At 42.2% G+C, this 21,903-nt stretch overlaps 1 protein-coding gene across 5 annotated transcripts in view; it reads right to left on the bottom strand.

Moving 5' to 3' along the window:
- Positions 1–13,371: 13,371 nt before the first annotated feature.
- The window catches only part of SPATA6 (spermatogenesis associated 6), a 47,925-nt gene continuing 39,393 nt past the window's right edge, over positions 13,372–21,903 (bottom strand). For 3 of the 5 annotated variants that reach the window (XM_067535515.1, XM_067535513.1, XM_067535514.1), the window contains 2 exons: positions 17,333–17,421; positions 13,372–14,965 (listed from right to left, as the gene is read on the bottom strand). In XM_067535515.1, coding sequence (XP_067391616.1) covers positions 14,785–14,965; positions 17,333–17,421 — 270 coding nt within the window. In that variant the 3' untranslated portion in view covers positions 13,372–14,784. The remainder of the gene's footprint in view (positions 14,966–17,332; positions 17,422–21,903) is intronic. The other 2 variants (XM_067535516.1, XM_067535517.1) reach the window with 2 other exon arrangements.

Genomic DNA, 21,903 nt, shown 5'->3' on the forward strand with positions numbered 1-21,903 from the left:
CTTTGATTTCTCTATAAGGATTATCAAGCATGACAACTGGATCTTGTTCAGCAGGGGACAGCATTTCAAATACTTGGTACTTACCCCTGGGGCAGATTTTCAGAACAATTTGACATCCCTCCTCTCCCATACTGAGTTCTTTTGAAAATCTGGACCAGCAGCCCGAATAGTCTCGTGCCACCACAATTCTAGTGGTTTCAGTATTTCAATGAGATGCTAATAACATTTTCAGAGTCTTGAACACTGAGGATCTGATCTGCATGAAATTTACAGTAGGGACTGCCCCTGATTTCTGCTATGGGCTGGTATTAAGGATGTTGTTAGAAATATTTCTAAAGCTGTTGCATGCTAGCAGCTTTAATGCTTCTGCTTACAGCATGCTCATAGCTGTGAGTGCTGTTTCCCCCCAAACTCCTTGGCGAGTGATGGACACACGTGGGGGCCTAGAGAGGAACAAACACTGGACCTTGAACAAAAACGTCTGTGCATGTAAGCGCTCTTAACCCCCTTTTTGCTGGTGTCTGGGGCCACAATAGGGCTACTTATGAGAGTGTGTGTAGGTAGTCTAGGGAAGCTCAGCACTCCACAATTTCCCCCCCTACTTTCGTCAACAATAAAGGAAATTCACTGCACAAAAACTTGAACAGAGAGTTAAGATTAAGCAGAGTTAAGCAGTGCCTTGTACCCCTCTAAAATGTCAAAGGCACTAATACTTAACTCTCTGCAAAACAGGAAACGAAGCGTTAAAATAATGCATTGTGGGGAACTGAAAAGTTAAAGTAATGCAAACCTGAATCTCTTAAAATAGGAAAAGTCAAAGAAGGAATACACCAGGAAACACAAAACGAAGTTACACTTCACCACCTAACCCAACCAGAACTCTGTCCTCAATGATGCTCCAATAACACACGGCCTGGCTCTCTCCCCTTACTGATGCTGGAGACAACCTACTGGGAATTGACCTAAGACCACTGGAGAGCAAAGTCTTACCCCATCCTTTGCTCAGGCAAAAGTCGGTTTTAGATCTGGCATAGCAAACGGGAACAGCCTACCCACAAACACTGAATCTACTCCACACAAACCATGCCCAGACTTGAAAACCGTTACCAGCCCTTCACCCCAGAGATCGCCTTCTGAGCGGCTGAATTCATTTACCCCTTCGTTCAGTAAGCCCTGACGGCTATTATCATGTACGCCAGCAGACTGCTGACACCTCCCATGGCAAGAAGGCATCAATGTGCACCTCTACTGACAAACAGCTGGAACTCAGGGCTGAAATGAGGCATACCTGAGCATTCAGGGCGAATGCACACACACGTCTCCTATCACAGTGACAACTCTGCCAGTCTGCTCCAACGAATCCTGCCACCATTCAATATAGCAGCACCTAACATAGTGCACGCAGCCGACATGCATGCAGCTAAGTGTTGGCATTCAAATCTGTGGCACACAATACAAGCAATGGCCTATTCTTAGAAATTCCTCCTGTCTAGCTGTGATGCTCCCACCATCACTGAACCAATCCCTGGGGCTATTGCGTGCTCCAGGGGGACAACGGTAAGGTTGTGTTGTGAGAGTGGCTTGTACCTTAGCTTTTCATGTCCTGATTTTCAGCGGCTTACGTATTGCATTTCACAACTCGGCATGTAACGTTTTCACGTCTGGGCACACAAGGCTCTGGGGTTTAGCCATTTCACAGTCAACGATGCAAAAATCTCCAGTCAGTGAGCTCATATAAAAACATGAAGGCTATGCTACATTTGGAGCGAGGGCGCCGATTCCCAGCTCCTGTAAACACGCTTGCAGCACCGTGGCGTAGCCATGAGCACGCAGGCAGTGCCGCGGTAGCTGCCCCGAGCACAACCCCACCTGCATTCCATGCATATGCATTCGGGGAGATTAACCACTCACAGCAGCCCGCGCTACCACGCCCCACTACACTTTTCAGCATGCCAGCTTGATGAGAACAAGCAGGAGTACACCTCCGGCAACTGGGAAAACCCCACCACCAGCTCCAAGTGTTGACGTAGCCTAGAAGAAAGAAAACCTTCACCAAAAACGCTAGCCTTAAAACTAAATCCACGCTCGCTGCCCAGGCCTTTTTCCAGCCACCCTGAACCTGTCTGCGGGAGCTGTAACGCGGACCTGGGTGGTTAAATGAGACACAAGCAATGAGTGTACACTGCAATACACTTGAAACATTTAATTGGGACTGAGTGTTAGCCCACACGTATATTTCATTATCCTTCACTGGGTCATGCTTTCCTTAATAGAGTCCGGTCCTAGGCTAATGGCAGGGCCCAGCGCCAGGAGGCAGGGGCCCTGTTCTCTATTTGTGGCTCTGAGAGTGACTAGTTTTGGCCTTGGTCAAGTCACGGCAGTTCCCTCTCCCTCAGTTTCCCCCATTTGTAAAATGTTTCTCACCATTACACAAAGCTTTTCTGCGAGTAGCTGGCGCTTTACTATAGCAGAACTAGGATAACGAGCACCAGCCATTGAAAGCGGCAGCGAGACAAATTCAGAGTAGAAACAAGGCACAAAGTCTCAACTGGGAGAGTTATTAACCATTGGAACAACTTCCCTAGGAACGGGACAGTCGCCAAACCTCGTGGTCTTCAAATCATGCCTGGATAGTATTGGAAATGATACGCGGTAGTTCAGTCGGAAAGGTTGAATGCAGGAATGATTGGTTGAAATTCTCTAAGCTACGCTGCGACAGATGTTGGATTAGATGATGAAAATGGTCTTTGCTGGCATTAATCTCTATGGCTAAATGCACCATGTAATAGCTACATTTTGTTCCTGGACAAAAGCTTTGTTAAACTGAAATCAAGGTTGATAATACAAAGCAATATGCAAAAGCCTTGGAAGAATATTACACTTATCCCCTCAAAAACTTGTGTTAGAAACCCAAGGCAGCGTTCAGGTTAATTGTTCAAGAAGCTCAGCTATCCATATGTATAACCAACCGATGCTCAATTACGACAGACACCCAACTCTGCCCCTGAAGTGACGTTTTGTAGTTTTCAGCCTATCACATTCAAATAATGCAGTAACTTACAAATATGACATGATCTTTTTCACCTCTTGGGCTGGCTGAGCATGCAGCCACATCCAGGACTGTCCTGGCCCTCAAGTTCTGCTGTTGGGTCCATATCGGTTGTTCTTGTTTGGTCTCTAGAATGGCAAGAATTTTGCTACAGTGGGCTTGGGTTTTTTTTTAAATCTCGCTTGAAGCTGCACTTATACTTAGTATACTTAGTGCTGGGGAGCAGACGTATGGTTAAACTCCAGCCAGGGTAACTGCTGTGTGTTTTGTTGCCCCTCTGAGATACACCAACGCACATGCTGAAGGCCTCGTGCGACTAGGTAATCACTTTGCAACTGCAGCAACTAGAGGTCAGCAAAAAATAACCCTGTTTTTTTTTTTTTTTTTTACTTGGGCTTACAACAGCTGCTAACCCAAAATCTCCGTGAGAGACGATGAATACCCAGAAGTAAGGGAGGTTTTTATTATTTGCTGGCTGAAAAATACTTGCCATTACAGAACACAAAATTGTTTTAACTAACCCCCCTGAGGAAATAGAGATGGAAAGCGCTCTACTGAGAGTATGAAAACAGACCCCCTCACCTGTCTTCAGGGTATGGACCACAAGGATGGAGAGCTGTTGAAGAGGGTTAAATTAAAGGCTCATGCTTGAAGACATTTACCCATGTGAGTAAATGGGACTACTTGTGTGAGAAAAGTTACTCATGTCCCTCTGTGGCTGACTAAGTGATAATGGCTCAATGACAACAGTGGACAGGTGTGTGCCTATTTAAATAGCATTTATAAAAACCAAACTGAGATGAGAGACAGACTTTGCTGTGTGGGTTTAATGACTTCAGTGTTGCAGTGATCCTTCTCAACTCTCAGTTTACTAGCCAGATCCTCTAGCTGTCTGAGCTGTAATGTTGGTACAGCAATTTGGCAACGTAAAGCGCTATAGAAGTGCTGAATAGCATTAGCGGCATATGCACATTTTCCCATGGGAGCTGCTAATGCGCGGCCGTTTTGTGATAAAAATCAAAGAGGGACTGGATTTGTAATTACACTCTGCATGCCTGTAAGCCAAGAAGCATTTGGTTTGATTGGTTTTTTTTTTTGGTGTGCTAGGTGTCCAGAACCTGCCATCATAGTACTGGTGGGTCTCTGGTGCAATGCAAGCAGGGCCCATGGTTTCAGAAGCAAAAACCGAAATGCCAGGCTGTGTGAGACTTCACAAACTGCCTGAGCATAGGATCCATCAAACAACAGGCCCTCCATGCCAAGAGAAACAGCAAAGGGCATTAAGATGGTAACAGACCCAAATCTGTAGCATGCCAAGCCAAAACTAGCTTATTGGATGAGTTGCCAGGCTCATGCCATTTCCACCCAGGAGCCCCAGAGGGACCGACCAGTACACGCACAATATACTGCAAAAGTATTCCCAGCAAGGCACAGTTTATTGACACGCTATGAACCATGGGAATGTCGCCAGCAGCCTTAGTGCCCCACACAAGCAAACAGTGCACCAGGGTGGACACACGACGTTTCAGCACCCTGTCTCCTGCAGCCGTCAGCTATTACCCTGTAGTGGGGCCACTGCCTCTCCTGATCGGCTAATGCAAGGACTAACTCAACGATAAGCTTCTGCAATGTGGACGCTCCCTAGATGGGGAAGATTCTTCTGACCACATTCAGGAGTAGGCACAAAGGCAGCGTGGCTTTCAAGAGAAACGTGTGATTTTGGTTGCATCGGTTTTAAAACCAGGATTGTTGAAAAATGTTCAAGTGTGATTTGCAACAGGAGCATTCAGTTTGAAAGACTCAGACTTGTCTCACACAGTGCGATTCTTCACTTCAGTTTGGAGGAAGAAAAACTCTGCTGGAAGCACAGGCAAGTAGCAGTGTCATTTTTTCATTAACCTACAGCCACTGTCCCTGTAGACGTACAGCCATAAGTAAGATTACTGCTATAATTTTGTCTGGGCCCCAGGGAAAAAAGTTTTGAGAACTTTAAAGGTTATTAAAAAAGACTTGAATTGGAAGTAGTTTCAGTTTACTTTCATATTTCAAAATCACATCGTAGCTACTCACATCAAAGCAGAAATGTCAGTTGTTTTGCTTTGTTCTTAAGGCACTGTAAAACCGGCAACCTCCATAAAACAGTTTCCTTCAGATTTAAGAGCTGAATGCCAAGTAAACAGCTTTTTTAAAAGCTTATTCTTCAGGAAGGCCTATGGAAATAGATTGCACAGGGCAGATTCTCCTGTCACGTATGCAGGCTTTAAACTGGTCTAACTCCATTGGTGTCTATGGAATTAGTCCTGACTTATGCCAATGTAAGAAGATCAAAATCAGAGTGGGTTTTCCTCCCTGTTCTCCCAACAACTATATCAGAAAGCCACTGAAGCCTCCCCTTTAAACCATCTGGACGGAGGGGAAGCACTTTTTTCCAAGCTAATGCTCCCAGGGCTGCTGAGTTGTAACATTACTGAATCTTGGGAGTTGGGGCTTGATATTTGGTCCTCTTATCGGATATTATGAAGAAGCTAAAATGTCACCAGAGAAGTCTTGGCAACCAAACAATTGGGTCAATTTCTAGAGGCCAGAATTAAACAGAATGGACCAAGCGAGCTCACCACTGGATGTAACTTAGGGATTCATAGCCAGTAAGAGTGGTAAGCCCAACTTGTACGGTGGGAATGGATTGCTTATAAAGTGGAAGATGAAGGTTTTCTTACAGGACGGGACAATCAAGCCCGTAGGGATGAAGGACTTCTCTCCAGCTTCAGCCATTGAACAGAGAAGTATGGACACAGAAGACAAAGCCTCATACCTTTACTCATACTCTGCAGAACCCAGCTTTTGTACTTTTACTTAGTTATTCAATACAGACGCGTGACAATTTATAACAAGTGTCATTTCCTAGTGATATAAGTAGGAGCTTTATCTCCAGCATTTAATTCCTGATGTAACATTGGGCTGCACTGGAACAGTCATACATTTTATATACTATGCAGAAGTCACAATTAAGAGAAATCTTCAAGTGCACACAAAAAACTTATTTTGATTGGCCAGGTTACTGAAAATTATTTCTAATGTAAGTCACCAGAGTATAATTCAATGGCTTCTTCCCCCTGCTATTTTATCTCCTGCCAAGTTTTACAAAAGAGAAGAATGGCATATAGCTTAGTTGCATGACATCCAAGATGCTGCCTACACAAATGCCAGAAGAGAAGCTAAATGAAGCCCAGAACATATGGCGCTCTGCTGACAGAGCTCAGAAACTGGTTCTGCATGAGCAACAAGGAACATCTTGAAACGCACAAGACATATGTGTTTTCGGAAGAAGATTGAAGTGTTTCATAATAAAACAGGACAAAATGAAATACAAGTGCTGTATAAAATTTTAATTAAAAACTGGTTTTACCCTTCAACGTGAATATACAATATGCTTCACAGATGGATTTCATATTTAAGTATTATCCAAACCAAAAACATAAATGAAACAAATAAAGCCTTCAGAAATGGCACAGAGGCTAAAATGTGTGTAAACACGCCATGATTGTGGTGAAAACAAGGCAGGCAGGGAAAGCAACCTTCTGTCAAGTGTTTACTACTGGAGTGCTGAATGAACCTGTTCACAGAGCTCTCGCCTTTGAACGAACACATTTAGCCCAAAGTCCAAAAATTGAAGTTGATTTAACGATATAAACAAAAGCATCCAATCTACAGAACTTTGGATATTGCCAATGTTACTTTACAAAGATTTAGTTAAATGGCTATTGTATGTACTACTCATCCATGGCATCTGGGTGCACCGACGCACATGGAAAGCAACACATTAAATTGCCCCCAACAGATTGAAAACAGTTCCCTTTCTTTTGTATCACGCCAGCCCATCCTAAGAAAACCCTTCCCAGCAATTCTGTAGGGTTAAGTAAAAGCCTGACCAAAGAACTGTACCTCACCCTATGCTCTGAATGTTGGTAAACTCTGAACAATCAAAGAGAGCAAGTTCTACAATCAAAGACAAAAACATTTTGGCCTTCAGGCCTCAAGGCTTTCAAGCTAGGGACTGTCAGCAAGCTGATAGTAGCTGTCGTAATGGAGCGTCATGGGGAAAGTGGTCTCAGATGGCAGGTCCCACAGTTCTGTTAGCTCAAAACCAACCATTGTGACTGGACGGGAATCCACAGCAGAAAGATCGCATGACCTCTGAAGCTGATATGCCAAACGCAAGGTTTAAATTTCCCTATAGGCTGTCGTCGAGAAAATTATCCTTGATTTCAGAAAAGTTTTCCCCTCACACAGCAAGCACATGAAACTATAAGAGTGGTAGGTGTTTGGGGGGGGAGGAGGAACAAGGGTTTCCTTGTCTCCTTTTTTCTATAAGCGGTGACAACAGTCAACACTTTAATAGCCACAATCCTCCCTCTCTTCCTTTCTAAAAGATTTAAATACCAATTGATGTTCTAGTGATGACCTTTTATGATGGCCTGTGTGTTCAACCCCCCATATAGGAATTATTGAAAGACCTTGGTGCTCTTTTCCTAGAATACCAATTCATTTATTATGATACATGGAACTGGATCTAAAAAGACTTTTAGGCTGACTTCTATTGCTGGACCTCTGAAGTTTAAGGGTTTTCCATAAGCTTTTGAGAGAAAAAAAACTCAAAAGTCCTTGTCGCACTCCATAATGAATACCAATTTTTAAATCTTCTCAATAATAATCTGATACATTTTTATCATTCTATTAATGGGGCAAATAAACTCACACTGTCATAATTAAGATAGAGGTTAGACTTTACATGCTCCAAAGACTCTCCATTCAATGATCATATTTATATCTGAAGAGGCCACTGGCAAAATTTTGCTTTGCATAGTTCAATATTTCTAAAATATCATCAAGTTTAGGATTTAGGAAGACTAAGATTATAATGATAGAAAGACTCGCCACCTTCCACATGCAGGATCATGTAGGATCAAAACCTAAATCACTGAGGTTGGCTAGGATATCTATTATAATGATTAGCCTCTAAGCCACAAGCTGTACCTTCTCTTTCTCAATGGACTCTGTCAGATTTAACATCACACTTCCTTCTCAACAAGAATAGGGCGTGTTTAATTTCTGAGAGTTACATGATTAAAAAAGTAAGAAATTGGAAAAGCTATAGTGAAGCCCTTTTTATTGAATACGAAATGGGACTTCGTGAGGTTATTTATTTATTTTGTAATACTCCACTTCTGTAACAAATTCTCTCTCAGGATCTCAAAGCACTTTTCCCTGTGCAGGAGAGATGTATTCTTCCTATTTTATAGCTAGGGTAACAAAGGCACAAAGAGGCAGAGTGATTCACCACAGCCTTCCAGAATCGTCTTGCTCCCAGTTCTGTTATCTAACCACAAGGTGAGGGTTACTCATCTTATGCAGTAACTGGAGTTCTTCAAGATGTGTCCCCGGGTGCTCCACTTCAGGTCCACATGCGCCCTGTGCCTTTATCAGAGATTTTTGGTAGCAAAGCCCGTTCAGCTCACACATGCACCCTACACAGCCTCGTGCCCTGTACCAAGGCTATTTGCCTGTGTGGGCAAACTGCCCTCAGGTCCTTCACTAGCGCAAAGTCCCACAAAAGAAACTCTGAAGCAGAAGGCCACGAGGGCAGGTAGTATAAGCACTGTTCTCGTTATGACCATTTGCCTTGGGATGCATGAGGACCCATATGTGCGCCCCACCCCAAGAGAGAAGAGTTTGATGTTATCATGACCGTAGGGGGATTCTGGATTAACAGGATTCCTGCACAAACTTTGCAAGGATCCTTCCACCAGGTGAATGACTGTAACACCCAGCTAGGTGTAGTTTCAGACTATGGTTGTTGGAAATATACACTGTTCTCAGCCACTCCTGGAGACACTGAAGATATAACCTGGTGTTCTGATACAAAAACACAAGCTGCCAGATGACCCAGAAGCTGTAGTCATGCTCTTGTTGGTACTTGGATAGTGAGGAAGCTGTCAGGAGACGTGATAAATATTGAATCCAGAAATGCTGCTATAAAAAAATATTTGCTGTGTAGGGGTCAAGGCTGATTTCTCAATATTTATTTGTAGGCCTACAGTGCAGAAAAGTGAAATTGTTTAAACTGCTGACAGCACCTCCTAATAAGACGGTCCTTTAAGGAGAGAGTCATCAAAGTAGGGAGAGACTTATTCCTAGATGACAGAAGTGGATGGCTACAACCGCCATGATTTTTGAGAACACGGTTGGGGCGGAAGAAAGGCTGAAGGGTAGGAACGGATACTGGTCATGATAGACTATGAAACAAAGAAATTGTTTGTGAGGGGGATGAATTGCTACATGGAAATAATCATCTTTGAGGTCAAGAGTTGTAAACCACTTTCCGGACTCCAGGGAAGAAATTATAGCTTCTAGTGACACCATTCTGAATTCCAGATGTCAGACGTACTTATTCAGTTGTCTGAGATCTAGTATTGGCTTCCAACCCCTGTTTTCCTTGGGTATCGGAAAATACCTTCAAGAAAACCCTTGTCCTTTATGTTGAAGTGGAATGGGCTCTATAACCCTTAGGCTTCAGGGCGATGTGATCGTCTGCTTTAGCAACTGATTGTAAGAGGGGGCCCTGAAGACGGAAGAAGGGGTGGGTGGGTGAGAGGGCAAGATGGGGGTAAACTGCATCATAAACAAGTAATGGCCTCCAACACCAATTTGATATCATCTGATGCCCGGAAGACTTGTAACCTGCTGGTGGTATCCAAATTGAGGAAAAGGGGTGGAATGGTGCAGCCGAAAAACTCTGACTATCAGGTGGTTCAAATGCCTGACCAAGCTCCCAGAACTGGTGTTTGAAAAACGCTGATGGCTAGGATGAAATAGTCAAGTTAGAGGTTAGCTTCTTTTTAGAGAATCAGTTTCAGGTTCAGATGGTCAAAGGGTGGAAAATTGAGCAGGATGGGATCTTTGCATTGGTTGAGACCTGCCAAATTTCCTTTTATTTGCAGGTGTGTATATTCCCAAGGACCTAAGTGTAGCCCTAGAGTCCTTTAGGGAATGAAGTGAGTTGTCTGTGGAAGCCGCAAAGAGCATGTGGCCATTACATGTTAAATCCTCACAGGCTCATTGTATCTGCCACGAGAAACCAGACAAATGAAGTCAGACCTCTCATCACTATTGCGGTGGAAATAAACCTGGCTGCATTAAGTGACGTCCGCAATGATGCCTTCACCAAGAGCTTCTTCTCCTTTATTATGGCACTATCCTGATCTCCATGTTCCTGTGGTAAATGGTCAATGAAAGCATTAAACTTCCCATAATTGAGGTGCTCATATTTCAGTATCCGTGCTTGGTGAGTCTCAATCCCAAACTGTAATGTTGCCAAAGAGTAGCTGTTACGACCAAAAGATCCAGACATTTCTAGTGCTTGTTACATGGGTTAGCTTTAGGAATATGCTGGCTCTCCCTTCCATTAACTGTGTCCATGATCAGCTAATGTGGTGCTGGGTGTGCAAATAAAAACTCAGACTAGCCCTAGCTGGGATATAGTGTTTTTTATTGGCACACTTGTATGTAAAGGGTCCCGCTGTTGGAGTTTTCCAGGTGGTCTTGGCTAGCTTAAGTAAAGCTTCTGGTTAATTGGCAGTGCCACCCAGGCTGAAGTAGTAGTAGTGTAACATGTCCAGGAACTTGTGAGAAGGAAGGTGGTTGAGAAAGAACTGAGGGTGGTTGGTCCATACAGCCCTTTGTAGCCTTGGAAGATGCATAGGGCACACGTGCACACTGAATAGGCACTGCTACCAAAAATCTCCCATCCAAGGCCCAGGTGTACACCTGAAGAGAAGCACCCATGGGGATCCTACTCAAAGAAGACTAGCTTCTTTCTCCTCATAACAGATTTAAATTTCTGCTAACTCACTGAAAACTTCAGGAGGAGAAAGGGTGGAGTGATGGGATATGAAAACCCACACATACAGTACATAGAACCTGGTGCACTTTTCTCATCAAGTAAGTTTAAAGCAGCGCAGATTTTGAGCCTAAAAATTCTCAGTGTCTTCATTACCCAAGGTGTTCTAATCTGTCCACAGCATCCACTCCATCTGAGATTCTCAAGGGACCCAGCTGAGGCTTCTATCCTTCTAATGGGGGAAGCTAGATAATGCTGGTCCTTAAAGAGCTTGACACTTCCATCTCTTAATCACTCCAGGGCAATTCTGAAGGATTTTTAGTGACTACTATTTAGTAAAAAGCCTGCCTTTCACTTGAGCACCAATGTGTGTATAGTTTGTTTTTGCACAAATTAAGTTTGTCACAGTGGGAGTTGAGACAAAAGTAGCTTCCGTTTGACTTATTAAAATAAGTGATTAAAATATTACACTGATTACATTTTGTGTCACAAACAATGCCAAAAAGGCAAATAATGTCTGGTTAAAATACTCACGGGCTATGACAGTCCGGGGGAGGAAAAAAAAGAAATAAAAAGAATTATGCAATAAACGAATTCTCTCTTAATCTAGCCCATTATTTCTAGAATTGAGTTGGCAGTTTTCCTTTAGGAGGTAAAATGGTGGTGGTGGAATTATGCCATCCTGCTGTCACTAACACACCACTTTGTGGATGGCAAAAGATAAGGAACAAGCAAGAAAATGCTATTTAAAGCTCTGCTCAGAAACCTAGAAATTTGCATTTGATCGAAGGGATTTAAATTGTATTAGAAGGCAAGGTGCACTAAACAATTACAGTTTATTACTATGTTGGTTCACTGCCTGAGACTATACTTATCACGCACTGCAGTAGCCGAGGAGAATCCGTCTTCTCTGCTCTTGAGCAGTATGCATACTAAGAGGAGGTTAGCCAAGCACACAAACAGAAGAGGGACCAAACATTTGTTTTAAAAGTGACGTACAGATTTCATGTGGACAGAGCTGTGTAATTTGGATCTTAAGTCACATTTCACATACAAGTTTTCCCCTCCCAACAGAAAGAGATTCCAGTAAAGTATTTGGAAGAGACCCCTTATCTGTATCACGGTGTACATATTGCAACACAATCTTGCCATGCGAGAGATGGGTGTGCCCCATACTAGCTGACTCGAAGAGGCAAAACAGCTACACCCACCCAAGGAGAAGGGCCAAAAGCTAGCCACTCAATTTATTGCTCAAGTTATATTATATTAAAAAAAAAATTCATATGGAGAACATTCCTATCCTGCAAAATTCAAATATGAACACTTCTTTTCCTCTCTTTTCTTCCTTAAGGAATCTCAGACTAAGCAAGCCTGTAGATTCCCCCAAAAATTTAAAGAACCAGGATAGCCACTTTTCATTCTGGCTTAAATTTCACCCTAGTCTTTCTCACTAAACTCCTGCCCCTCTGGGCCACACTTTCTTTGCACCCTCCAACTCATTATCTTGGCTTCTTATAGTGGGTCTCTGCCCTCTCTTCCCATCCCTCAACTTTCTGGCTTCACATGTGGGGTAGGGGTCTCCAGTCTCACATACAAGGCTCTGATGCATTTAACTAATTGGGCTGAACCACCAGAGATGGGGGGCAGTGAATAGTTCTCCTATATTATGGAGAGAGAATAGGCCAATGGGCAAAACAAAGGGGAGCAGGTGACATCCAAAATATCCTTAGTTCATACACCACAATTACACCTATCTTGCTGAGACTGTGAAGGAAGCTTGCTGCTGCTGAAACTTTTTAGACACTAGGAAGCAGAGCGTGCATACAGAGTACCTGCTTCATATCCTGGAGATCTAGCATGCCCAGGGCATACATCAGCTCTGCTCTGGTTATCTGAGCAGTAGCAACATGAAGGCTTACAGTTTTCACTCACCTCTGACACGGGGGTCTGGCCAGGAGGGAATGCTGAACAAGGAGGTGTTGAATGCATAATATGAGCAGGAAGACAGGGTTCCTGGCCCGAGCGCTCATTCACACCCAGGAAATCCTTTCAACCTGCACTTACAAAATAGATTTTTGTTGGGTCACTTTAGATCACCTGCTGGCAGAGAGTCAGTCAAATTCTGCCTTGGCTTTTCATGAGCCGTAAGTGATCTTCTCAGTCCCTTCCCTGCCCTTTTTTCATTGGTCAATTTTCTCTCTTAAGAAACAAGTGTATTACAGACCCATAGGAAGCCCCAGAAAAGCAGCCCAATTTAGTGGATGAGCACAGGGCTAGGATCCAGAAACTTGTACATTCTAAACCCTGCAGTGCTGGCGGCTCCATGGCTTTGGGCAAGTCTGGGCTGTAGTTTTCCATCTGTAAAGGGTAACTAATAATGATTCTCTACATTATAGGAGGTTATGAGGATTAAATAACTGGTTAATTTTTGTTGTGCAATTTGAAATTCTAAAGCACTGCAAGAGCCAAGCATGGTCACGGCCAAGAACATGGAACTGCTAATCCAGTGATTGGTTTAGCTATTACCAGAAAAAGAAATGCCTGAATACAGTACACTTCTTCTGAAGGCCCCTCTAACTAAAGCTGCAATGCACAGCCTTTCAATGTGCTCGTCCACTGACTTGCTCACTGGCTGCTGCCTGAAATCAATTAGGTTATCTTAGTAGTAAAGCATGGATAGGAGTAGGCCAACCTTTAGTCTATCCACGTCTGTTGGCAGGTTACAGTCCTAGGTTTCTGCCACCTGGATGCCTAGTTTTATCCTTTGTCCAAAACCAAGATGTAAGATGGCACCAGTGCAACTGAATCTGTCCCGTCTGCTTGCTCTGGCAGCCAATGAGCCAGACGCCCATGTGTTTTTCCCATTTCAAAAGGAAGCAGGAGAAAGACACTCTTGCCCTTTTAAATCACTCAGCTTTTTCAATAGATGGGCAACTTGCCCTGATCTGTTAATGGGGGAACTGTTCAACGTGAGGCTGAAAAGGTTCCCTCTCCTGGGAGAGCATCTAACTACTGCTGAACATTTGGTGGCCTTTACCGAAAAGAGGCAATTTCTGCCAATACATCCCCAGCAGGCTAGTAAGGACGGGCTCCAAATTTGATGGGACTGTAATGCAGGGACTTCATAATGCTGCACGGGACATCTGCTCTAGCTGCCAAGCTTTGAAAGTGAGCCTGGAAACATTTAGACATTGGTACCCTGGGATGCACAAAGAAGAGATGTTTTCTTCCAGTACCCAGATAGTTATTTTCAAAAGAGCTTGACATTAATAGAAACTTCATGGCTAACAGCGCTGGGAAACACTTTCAACACATCTGCAGGTCACTATTAGAATTTTTCCCTTCTCCATTTCTAAACCTGGAATGAGCAGATATTAGCCTTCTAAAAAACCTCCTCAAACAGACAGCACTGTACTCTCTCTCTTTAAACACTGGGGCAGGTTTCATTTTCAGTCAGTTATATTTAAATTGCCGAACAGTTTTAATAATTGAAATAGAGCTGGCTGCAGCCAAAACCTGAATTGATGATTGATAGGAGCATCCAGTTTTACTCAGTGCCTGCTTCAGAACTGAAAAGGGTGAAGAGGGGTGGTGGTGAAATAGCATCATCACAGCTTCTAAAGGGAACAGTGCGCCTGTTTAACTTCAGTTGTTTCGGATTTTCTTTTTATTTTAAAATTTTAATTTTGGGGTCCCAGCCTCAAAACCCCCCTAGACCATAACAGATTTTCCCCATCAACATTACATGTTAAAAAAGAGTACAAATATTTGTTACACAAAAATAATTCTCATTAAAAATATTAGCCTTGTGGACTGTACATTTCTGGTTGTATTGCTATCAGGAGTGTATTTTTCTTTTTGAAATGGTGCCAGAAGCTTTTTTGTACATATTTCTGTATATTTTCTCCAGGCTGTCTTCAAAGATAGCTCTGTGGGGTTTTCCTTTATACACAGCTGCACGATTGGACCAATATTCACCATCATCCAAGTGAACGGTGGTGTTCTGCTGTGCCAACGAACTATTAACATAAGCAAAGCAAAAATGATCAATGTGAGGGGAAGAAGAAACAAGTCTGCAAATACAGTGTGAGCTCAAATAAAGTGCTGAAAAACAGTGCCATTTTACAAATAGAAATATAATTATACCACAATTATTCTAAGAAAGAGAAGCCCATATTATTGAAATACAGAAGTCTTTGCTCACGTAACCAAGTACACTTTATAAATGTCTCCTAAATAGAGGCAGAATTAGTTTTGGAACAGAATGCAGTTGCTGTGCTGTATTTTGATTGGCACTGCAACTAGGCATTGAGCCCTACTCAACAGCTACATGGGATTTGTGTCTCCTTTGAAGGTCAAAAATGTAACCATGAGCAGCTATTTCAGTATGAAGAAAATCTATTCAAAGTAAATTAAATGACTTCTGCCGCAGCTGAAAAGTGTTCTATCCTTACCGTCTTAGGTTAAAAACGTATTTTACCAAATCCATTGTCATATAATGGCAATGGAAAGTTACTTGTTTCTTCCCCTTATGTGACCAGAATGGAAGGTTACTTGTTTCGTCCCCTTACGTAACCAGTCTACTGTCTTAATGGGGAACCATCCTGGCAATCTGAGCTAAGTGATCTGGGAATTACACACACAAATCATTAAGAGCAGGATTTCTGCATGCAACTCCCGACTCTGAAATACTGGTCATATGTTTTTATTCTCTCATACATCTCCTTTAGGAGTCCCAGAAGTTCTTTACAGAGTGAGTCAGACACTAAATATTTCACACAACATGGACCTTTTCCATACTCCCAGTGGTTTTCAATCATCTACTTTGCTGCAAACATGTGGTCGGTAATACCATGTCCTCCTCTGAACTCTGTCTCTGTCCTTGTCCTTGTATCTTGTTGACAAGAAATGTGCAAACACCGAGCAGTCAGATTATCCTTGAGTTCTTATGTCTCTCCTCCTTTGTGGAATGGAAATTGGGTTGCCAATGCATAACCCCCAAGTGCAGTTCTTTCCCAACTTGGTTGCCACATTTCATATCCCGCCATTTCTTGATGCTATAGTACTGGGATTTTTTGCTTCTTTTTTCAAGGCTTGAAGTTTCAACATCCATCTCAAAGTCTGAAAGCTGCCTAATTACAGAGGTGCATGCACACAGACATTTGTTTGCTTCAACTGTCAGGGTAAGAGATGCACTTAGGATAAAGGAGTGGCAATAAGTATAGAAATGTTACTAACAATTTCGATAGCAACTGCTCTGAAACCTGATAAAGAGAAAAGTAAGTGCTTTTTCACAGAGGAGAGTATGATTGCCATTGTAACCCTTAGTTACACCCTAACTGCAGAAATTAAAATTTAGGGTGTTTTAAACGATGCTAATAGCAAACCACTACAAATGTGAAAAGTTCACTACACTGCACAATATGAAAGTTCTTCCTGTCTGTACATACAGTGGTGACTCATGAATTCGGCAATTATTGTGAAAGTTTGCATCACATTTAAGTGTCAAAACATAGCTATTTTAGGTCAAATCCATCTAGATTTAGCACTGCAATTCTAGGATTTTTTTTAAAACAAAAAACCCAAAAGGTACATAGATCTAATAATGTTTTATATTTATATAGTGCCTTTTATGCTCAGAAATCCCAAAGCATTTCACAAACTACCACCAACACACCTATCCTTCCCCCCCGCCCCCCACACACACTAAACTGCAACTATCTCTAGGGTAGAGGATGGCGGTGAAGCAATGAACTATGAGTAAGAACACTGGAGCAAGACCCTCTTCAAATGAAGAGTGCCAGGAGATACTAGGCTTCTGTAAGCAGATGAGACCTCAAAAACTGAGGTCCTTTCTGAAATACAAAGACTAAACTGTCTAGTCCTCTGTTTAATCCTCCCTACTACCACAGATGAAGCAGAGTACAATACTTGAACTTAAATTTTAAAAAATCTTTTCTCAGTAACATGCCTGGAAAAAGGTGTCTAGATACTAAGCCTCAGTTTCCACATTCCTATCATTTAAAAGATAGTCAAATACTTCTTTAAAATAGAAAATTTGCTCTCTGGCTGAGATTATGAAATCCAAATTACTGCCCAAGGATCGTTTTATGACCATGTAAAGTCCTGAAAATAGGGATTAATGAAGGTTACACTGACAGAGTGTCAAACATAGCAGCATGAAAAGCACAATGATAATTAACTGTATTTTGCTTTTAGGTGAAAAATGTTGGTAGGACTAACTCCCAGAAGTGCTTGTCCATTTTACAGCATAATACATAGTTTAAAATATCAAATGAATTCTTTATCCATTTGGCAGCTATATTTTAGCAGTGCAGCATGTCTGTTGTTTCTATACCATATACAGCAGTAACTGAACGCCATACCTGCTCTGTAGTTCACTGCCACATAAAGAGTCTTTACAAGAACCTTCTCTTGTCTTACTTGACTCGCCTTTCGATGAGTTACTCTCATCCTAAAAAACAAATCAAATTCTCATTTGCCCAGTTTCTGATGACAATAGTTTCATTTAGAAATACTTTCCTTCCATTTAGTAAACGACTATTAAACTGCTTACATTTCTTCAGGGAGGAAAAGGAAAAGGTGTAATGAACCAAACACTACTTATGATCAGTTTTAATTAAAATCACTGGAACTCCACTAATAATTTTCAGGTAATAAACTGGAAAGAATTTCTGGGAGTTGTACATCCAAGGGCCTGTGCAAACGACGGTAGTCACTGATGCTTACTATACACACACACAGGGTTGAGTGCTAGGAAGCACACTGGAGGCAGCACTGCATTTATGTCTTGCATAAGGAGAAAATTGAGTCAAAGATTCATTATCTCATCCTAACATGTCATTGTCATACGTATAAGGCATTTTAATCAGTTAGTGGCCTTCTAGAGGGCAAAAATTGTTCATTCCAGTTATGTGGGGCTGGGGAGAAGGGTACGTCTTTAGTTTACCAGACTTCAAGGTAACTATGATGTACTTTCTCACTCTTCAGAGAGATTCTTAAAAGTAACTACTTAGGACTCTTCATCTTCTGAGTGCTTTATGAACATTAAAGAATTAATTCCTTGTAAGGAAGGTGGGTAGCATAATACCCACTGAAAGTTAGTGGTACAAGCAAGACTAGAAGGTAGGAAAGTCTTCCCTTACCATGCTTACTGTAGGAGTATAGAATAAAGGATTGTAAAGAGTTGAAGCTAGAGGATGTTTTCAGCAGAAGCCAACTGCTACAAGGATTAGTGAACAAAATTGTCTTTCACATGTACTGTAAAAATAATTAAGTTGGTTGAGAACACAAAACCGGGAGACAGGAGAGTGAATATAGAAGAAAAGGGAAATAAAATGGCGAGCAAGTTGAAAAACCTAGGACTGTGGAAAGGGTAATGCTATTTATTGTGGAGAAATACAAGATAATGAGAGCGCATGGGTAAACAGGAAATTTGACTCTTCCCTCATACACTACACAGCACCGAGCAGAAGAACTGGGGCATAGTGGTAAACTCTGAAATGTTTGCCAGAAGCAAATTAAATTTTGGAAGTCATAAGAAGATGCATCAAATGTAAACAGGAAGATGCTCTACATAAAGCTGTATAAATAAATGAGTTTTTGGTTTGCTAGCAGGTCCAAAAAAATCAAATATCCATTGGAGCAGGGACTGGAACCCAGGTGAGCGCTCTAACCATTAGGCATATAGGATAGAGTTTTGTTCTCTCTCTCCGGCTCAATGAATATTTATTTATACTATGCGGAACAGCTTCAACAAGTGATGATTGAGAGAGCCCCAGGTTAAGGCATTTATACCTGAGAGGTGGGAGATCTGAGTCCTTGTTCCAAAGTGGGGAATTTAAACCAGAGTCTCCCATGCGTCAGGTGGGTGCCATAAACATTGGGCTACTCGATATAAGGAGGTCATTACCACCGCCGCCTCCTGAGTTTTGTGAATGATGCCTAAATCTCCTTGTGAAGTCAGACCAAAAAACTAAAATGTTTCATTTCAACACTTCCAGTTTTTTTCTTGTTCTCAGTTGAAACAATTTGCCGAAATCAACCAATTTATAACAGGTTTCAGTCAACCCAAATCTACATTTTTCAGCGAAAGCATTTCCGATTAAATATTTTGCCCAGCTCTAGTTTTCTACGTGTTATAATTAGAGCCACAGTGGCCACCTTTGGAACAGTTTCCCCAGACTTCTGGTCACAGTACTTTAAGAATGCACTACAGATATAAAAACTAGCAAAACACAGTTGGATGGTGCTGTACTTGATCTCAAGGTTTGTGGTTATTTGGAAAGGCTAGAGACATTAGGCTCATGCTCTCTGGAATAACAGGAATTAGAGACCCTTCCAGAGGTATAACAAATTTGGACAGGAATGGAGACTTGAGCCAAGACCTCTGTTTCCTGTATGCTAATTTGTTTGCTGTAGTATTGCCTTGTTCTCCCCTCCCCATTTGCCTCATCTATCTGTTGCATCCTATCACAACCTAGATTTTGAGTTCTCGGGGACAGGAAGCGTCTTTCTATTGAGTGTTGTACAGCACCCTGTATAATGGGGCCCTGAACCTCAATTGGTGCTTCATGGGACAGTGCAACACAAATTAATGATACATAATGAATGTTAAAAAGCAATTCTCTGGTTATTTAAGTGAACAAAGGCAACGTGAACATGAACAGATAAAAATATTGCTTCTGATGCTCATCTGAAAGCCAGTCAGTTAAAAGTTTACCAAAATTAAAATATCCCATCATGCTTGATGTTCTGCCCTCCTGTTTCTTCCCAACAGGTCTCATGCCTACCTGCCCTCCTAAATGGGATAGTTTTTTTGGATGGAGTGGGGGCCATAAAGTCTTGCCTTACTATTGTTAAGCACGGCCTGTGCTAGTCCATCCACTCAACCACAGAACTGGCCATATCTGCTCAAGCCAACAGAGCATACCCTGTCAAATCTGGGTGAGCGTACGAGGGAGAGATGGTTCAATGTGGCGTAAGAGACAGGAACCACCTTGTGCAGAGGCAGCTCAGGAGTGGCATGAGGGTTTATTTTGTGTTTTTAAAAGATGACTTTTCAAGAAAGGGCCAGTGGGGGAAGAGACTCACATTTCCCCAGTTGCAGTTCCTCTTTAAGAGCTGTAAGGGGTTTATAGCTACATGGGAAGACAATGAAGCCAGCCATCAGGCTCTTTTATCAAACTAGTAAATCCTTTTATCTTAGAGTCATGGTTTGGTGTTCAGGAGAAGCAGTCAAGGACCACTGGAGCTGGTTCAGGCTGTGCAAACTTTCATTACATGCAAGTGCTGGACCGTCATAAAATTCAATTTGCCATCCGACATTCATTGGAACATCAGAAGAGACTGACTTGAGCTGTACCTGCTTTCAAGTGTTTAGAACACAGAAAAATGTTACAAACATCTTGAATTTAACGGGCTGTAGCGCTGCTCACAAAAGGTCATGAAGGTCGTGTACTATTTAGGGAAAGTACAGGGTCTGCACTTACATTTGGTCAAAAAGTTTTAAGATGCACAAAAGAAAAGGCTCTTCAATAGTTTTGAAAAATAGCCAAGGGTGGACAGAAAAATTAGATTTGTAGACTAGGTTCTCATACCTGAATGTGAATAGATGGGAACAAATATATACACATTATATGAATTTTAGTTACGATCTATACTTTAAATCTGGGGATTCAGAATGAACACCTTTCATTTGATAAGAATTTCAGAGCATACCTAGCTTCGTAAATAAATCTTAGCTGAATAATTTGGAAAGTCAATTTTTTGTCCTCCCTCCAAAATAGAAGTTCCAAGAGCTCATGGATGTGATTTTGGACTAATCAACCACCACCCATTCTCATCCCTTCATGTAAAGTAGTCATATAAAGCACCAACAGAGCAAAGCACAACTCATGAAAATCCAACAGTCTAAAGTCAGAGCAGGTGCAATACAGCACACAGCTAGTAAAGGGTGCTAAGGATACACTTCCCAGAACAGGCACTGCTTTCACAGGGTCTATTTCTACACTGTAATTAAAAACCTATGGCTGGCCCAGACCCGCTGACTTGGGCTAAGGGGCTCAGCCTCTTAGCCTGAGCCCTGTGAAGCTATGGAGAGCTTTGACAACATTAAACCACATGTTTTGGATGGACTAAAAGCATAAGGAAAGAAGAGGGGAAGGCCAACGAGGAAGAGACTACAGTAGAAGGAAATTACTAGATCATAAACTATCACCTTGGGGGCGTGCAGAGAAGAGACTAATTCTGAAGTGTTGTAAAAAAGGAAATGACAAGTTTTGGCAATGGTTTGGACATGACGGAAGAATGAAAGATTAATAAAAAATGACAGTAGGCATGAAAGCCTGAAATACTGAAAAGATGGTGGTGGTATGACTGTTTCAGGAAAAACCAAAGACAAGGAGGGGTAGGGGAACAGCCAAGTCTGGGTTCACTATATTGAATCTGAAGGTAGCAACAAGATGCAGAATTGGAAGTAGCAGTAAGAAGCAGAGAAGTGGATTTGTGGATAACTACTGTGAAGATAGTTATGGATGAGATGACCCAGAGAGGGAAAAGAGAACAGGGCTAAGGATGGAGCCACGGGAACTCTGACAAAGAAAGAGGAGGAGGAGAAGAAGATGGTGCCACACAAAAAAGTACTATAGGACTGCTTAGAAAGGAAGCAGAAAAACCAACACACCGCACATTGCATTGGAAAGCTGGGGACAAGTAGGGGTGATCAGTTCTTTCAAAGGGGAAGGGAGAGCTAAAGCCATTAGATCTGACCAAGATATTGTCGTTGGTTTCTTTAGCAAGGGTGCTTTGCCACTTGACTCCACAAAACGCAAGTCTGCAAGGTCTCAAAGAGTTGGTAGGAAGGAATAGGCCATATAATCAAGAGGGGAGGGAAAGTGGGGATAGTTGGGATTCATTAAGGTTTTCATGATGAGAG

This window comes from Emydura macquarii, unplaced genomic scaffold, assembly GCF_026122565.2.
Source record: "Emydura macquarii macquarii isolate MOO-44397 ecotype Brisbane River unplaced genomic scaffold, CSIRO-AGI_Emac_v2 contig_3506, whole genome shotgun sequence".
Classification (NCBI taxonomy): domain Eukaryota; kingdom Metazoa; phylum Chordata; order Testudines; family Chelidae; genus Emydura; species Emydura macquarii.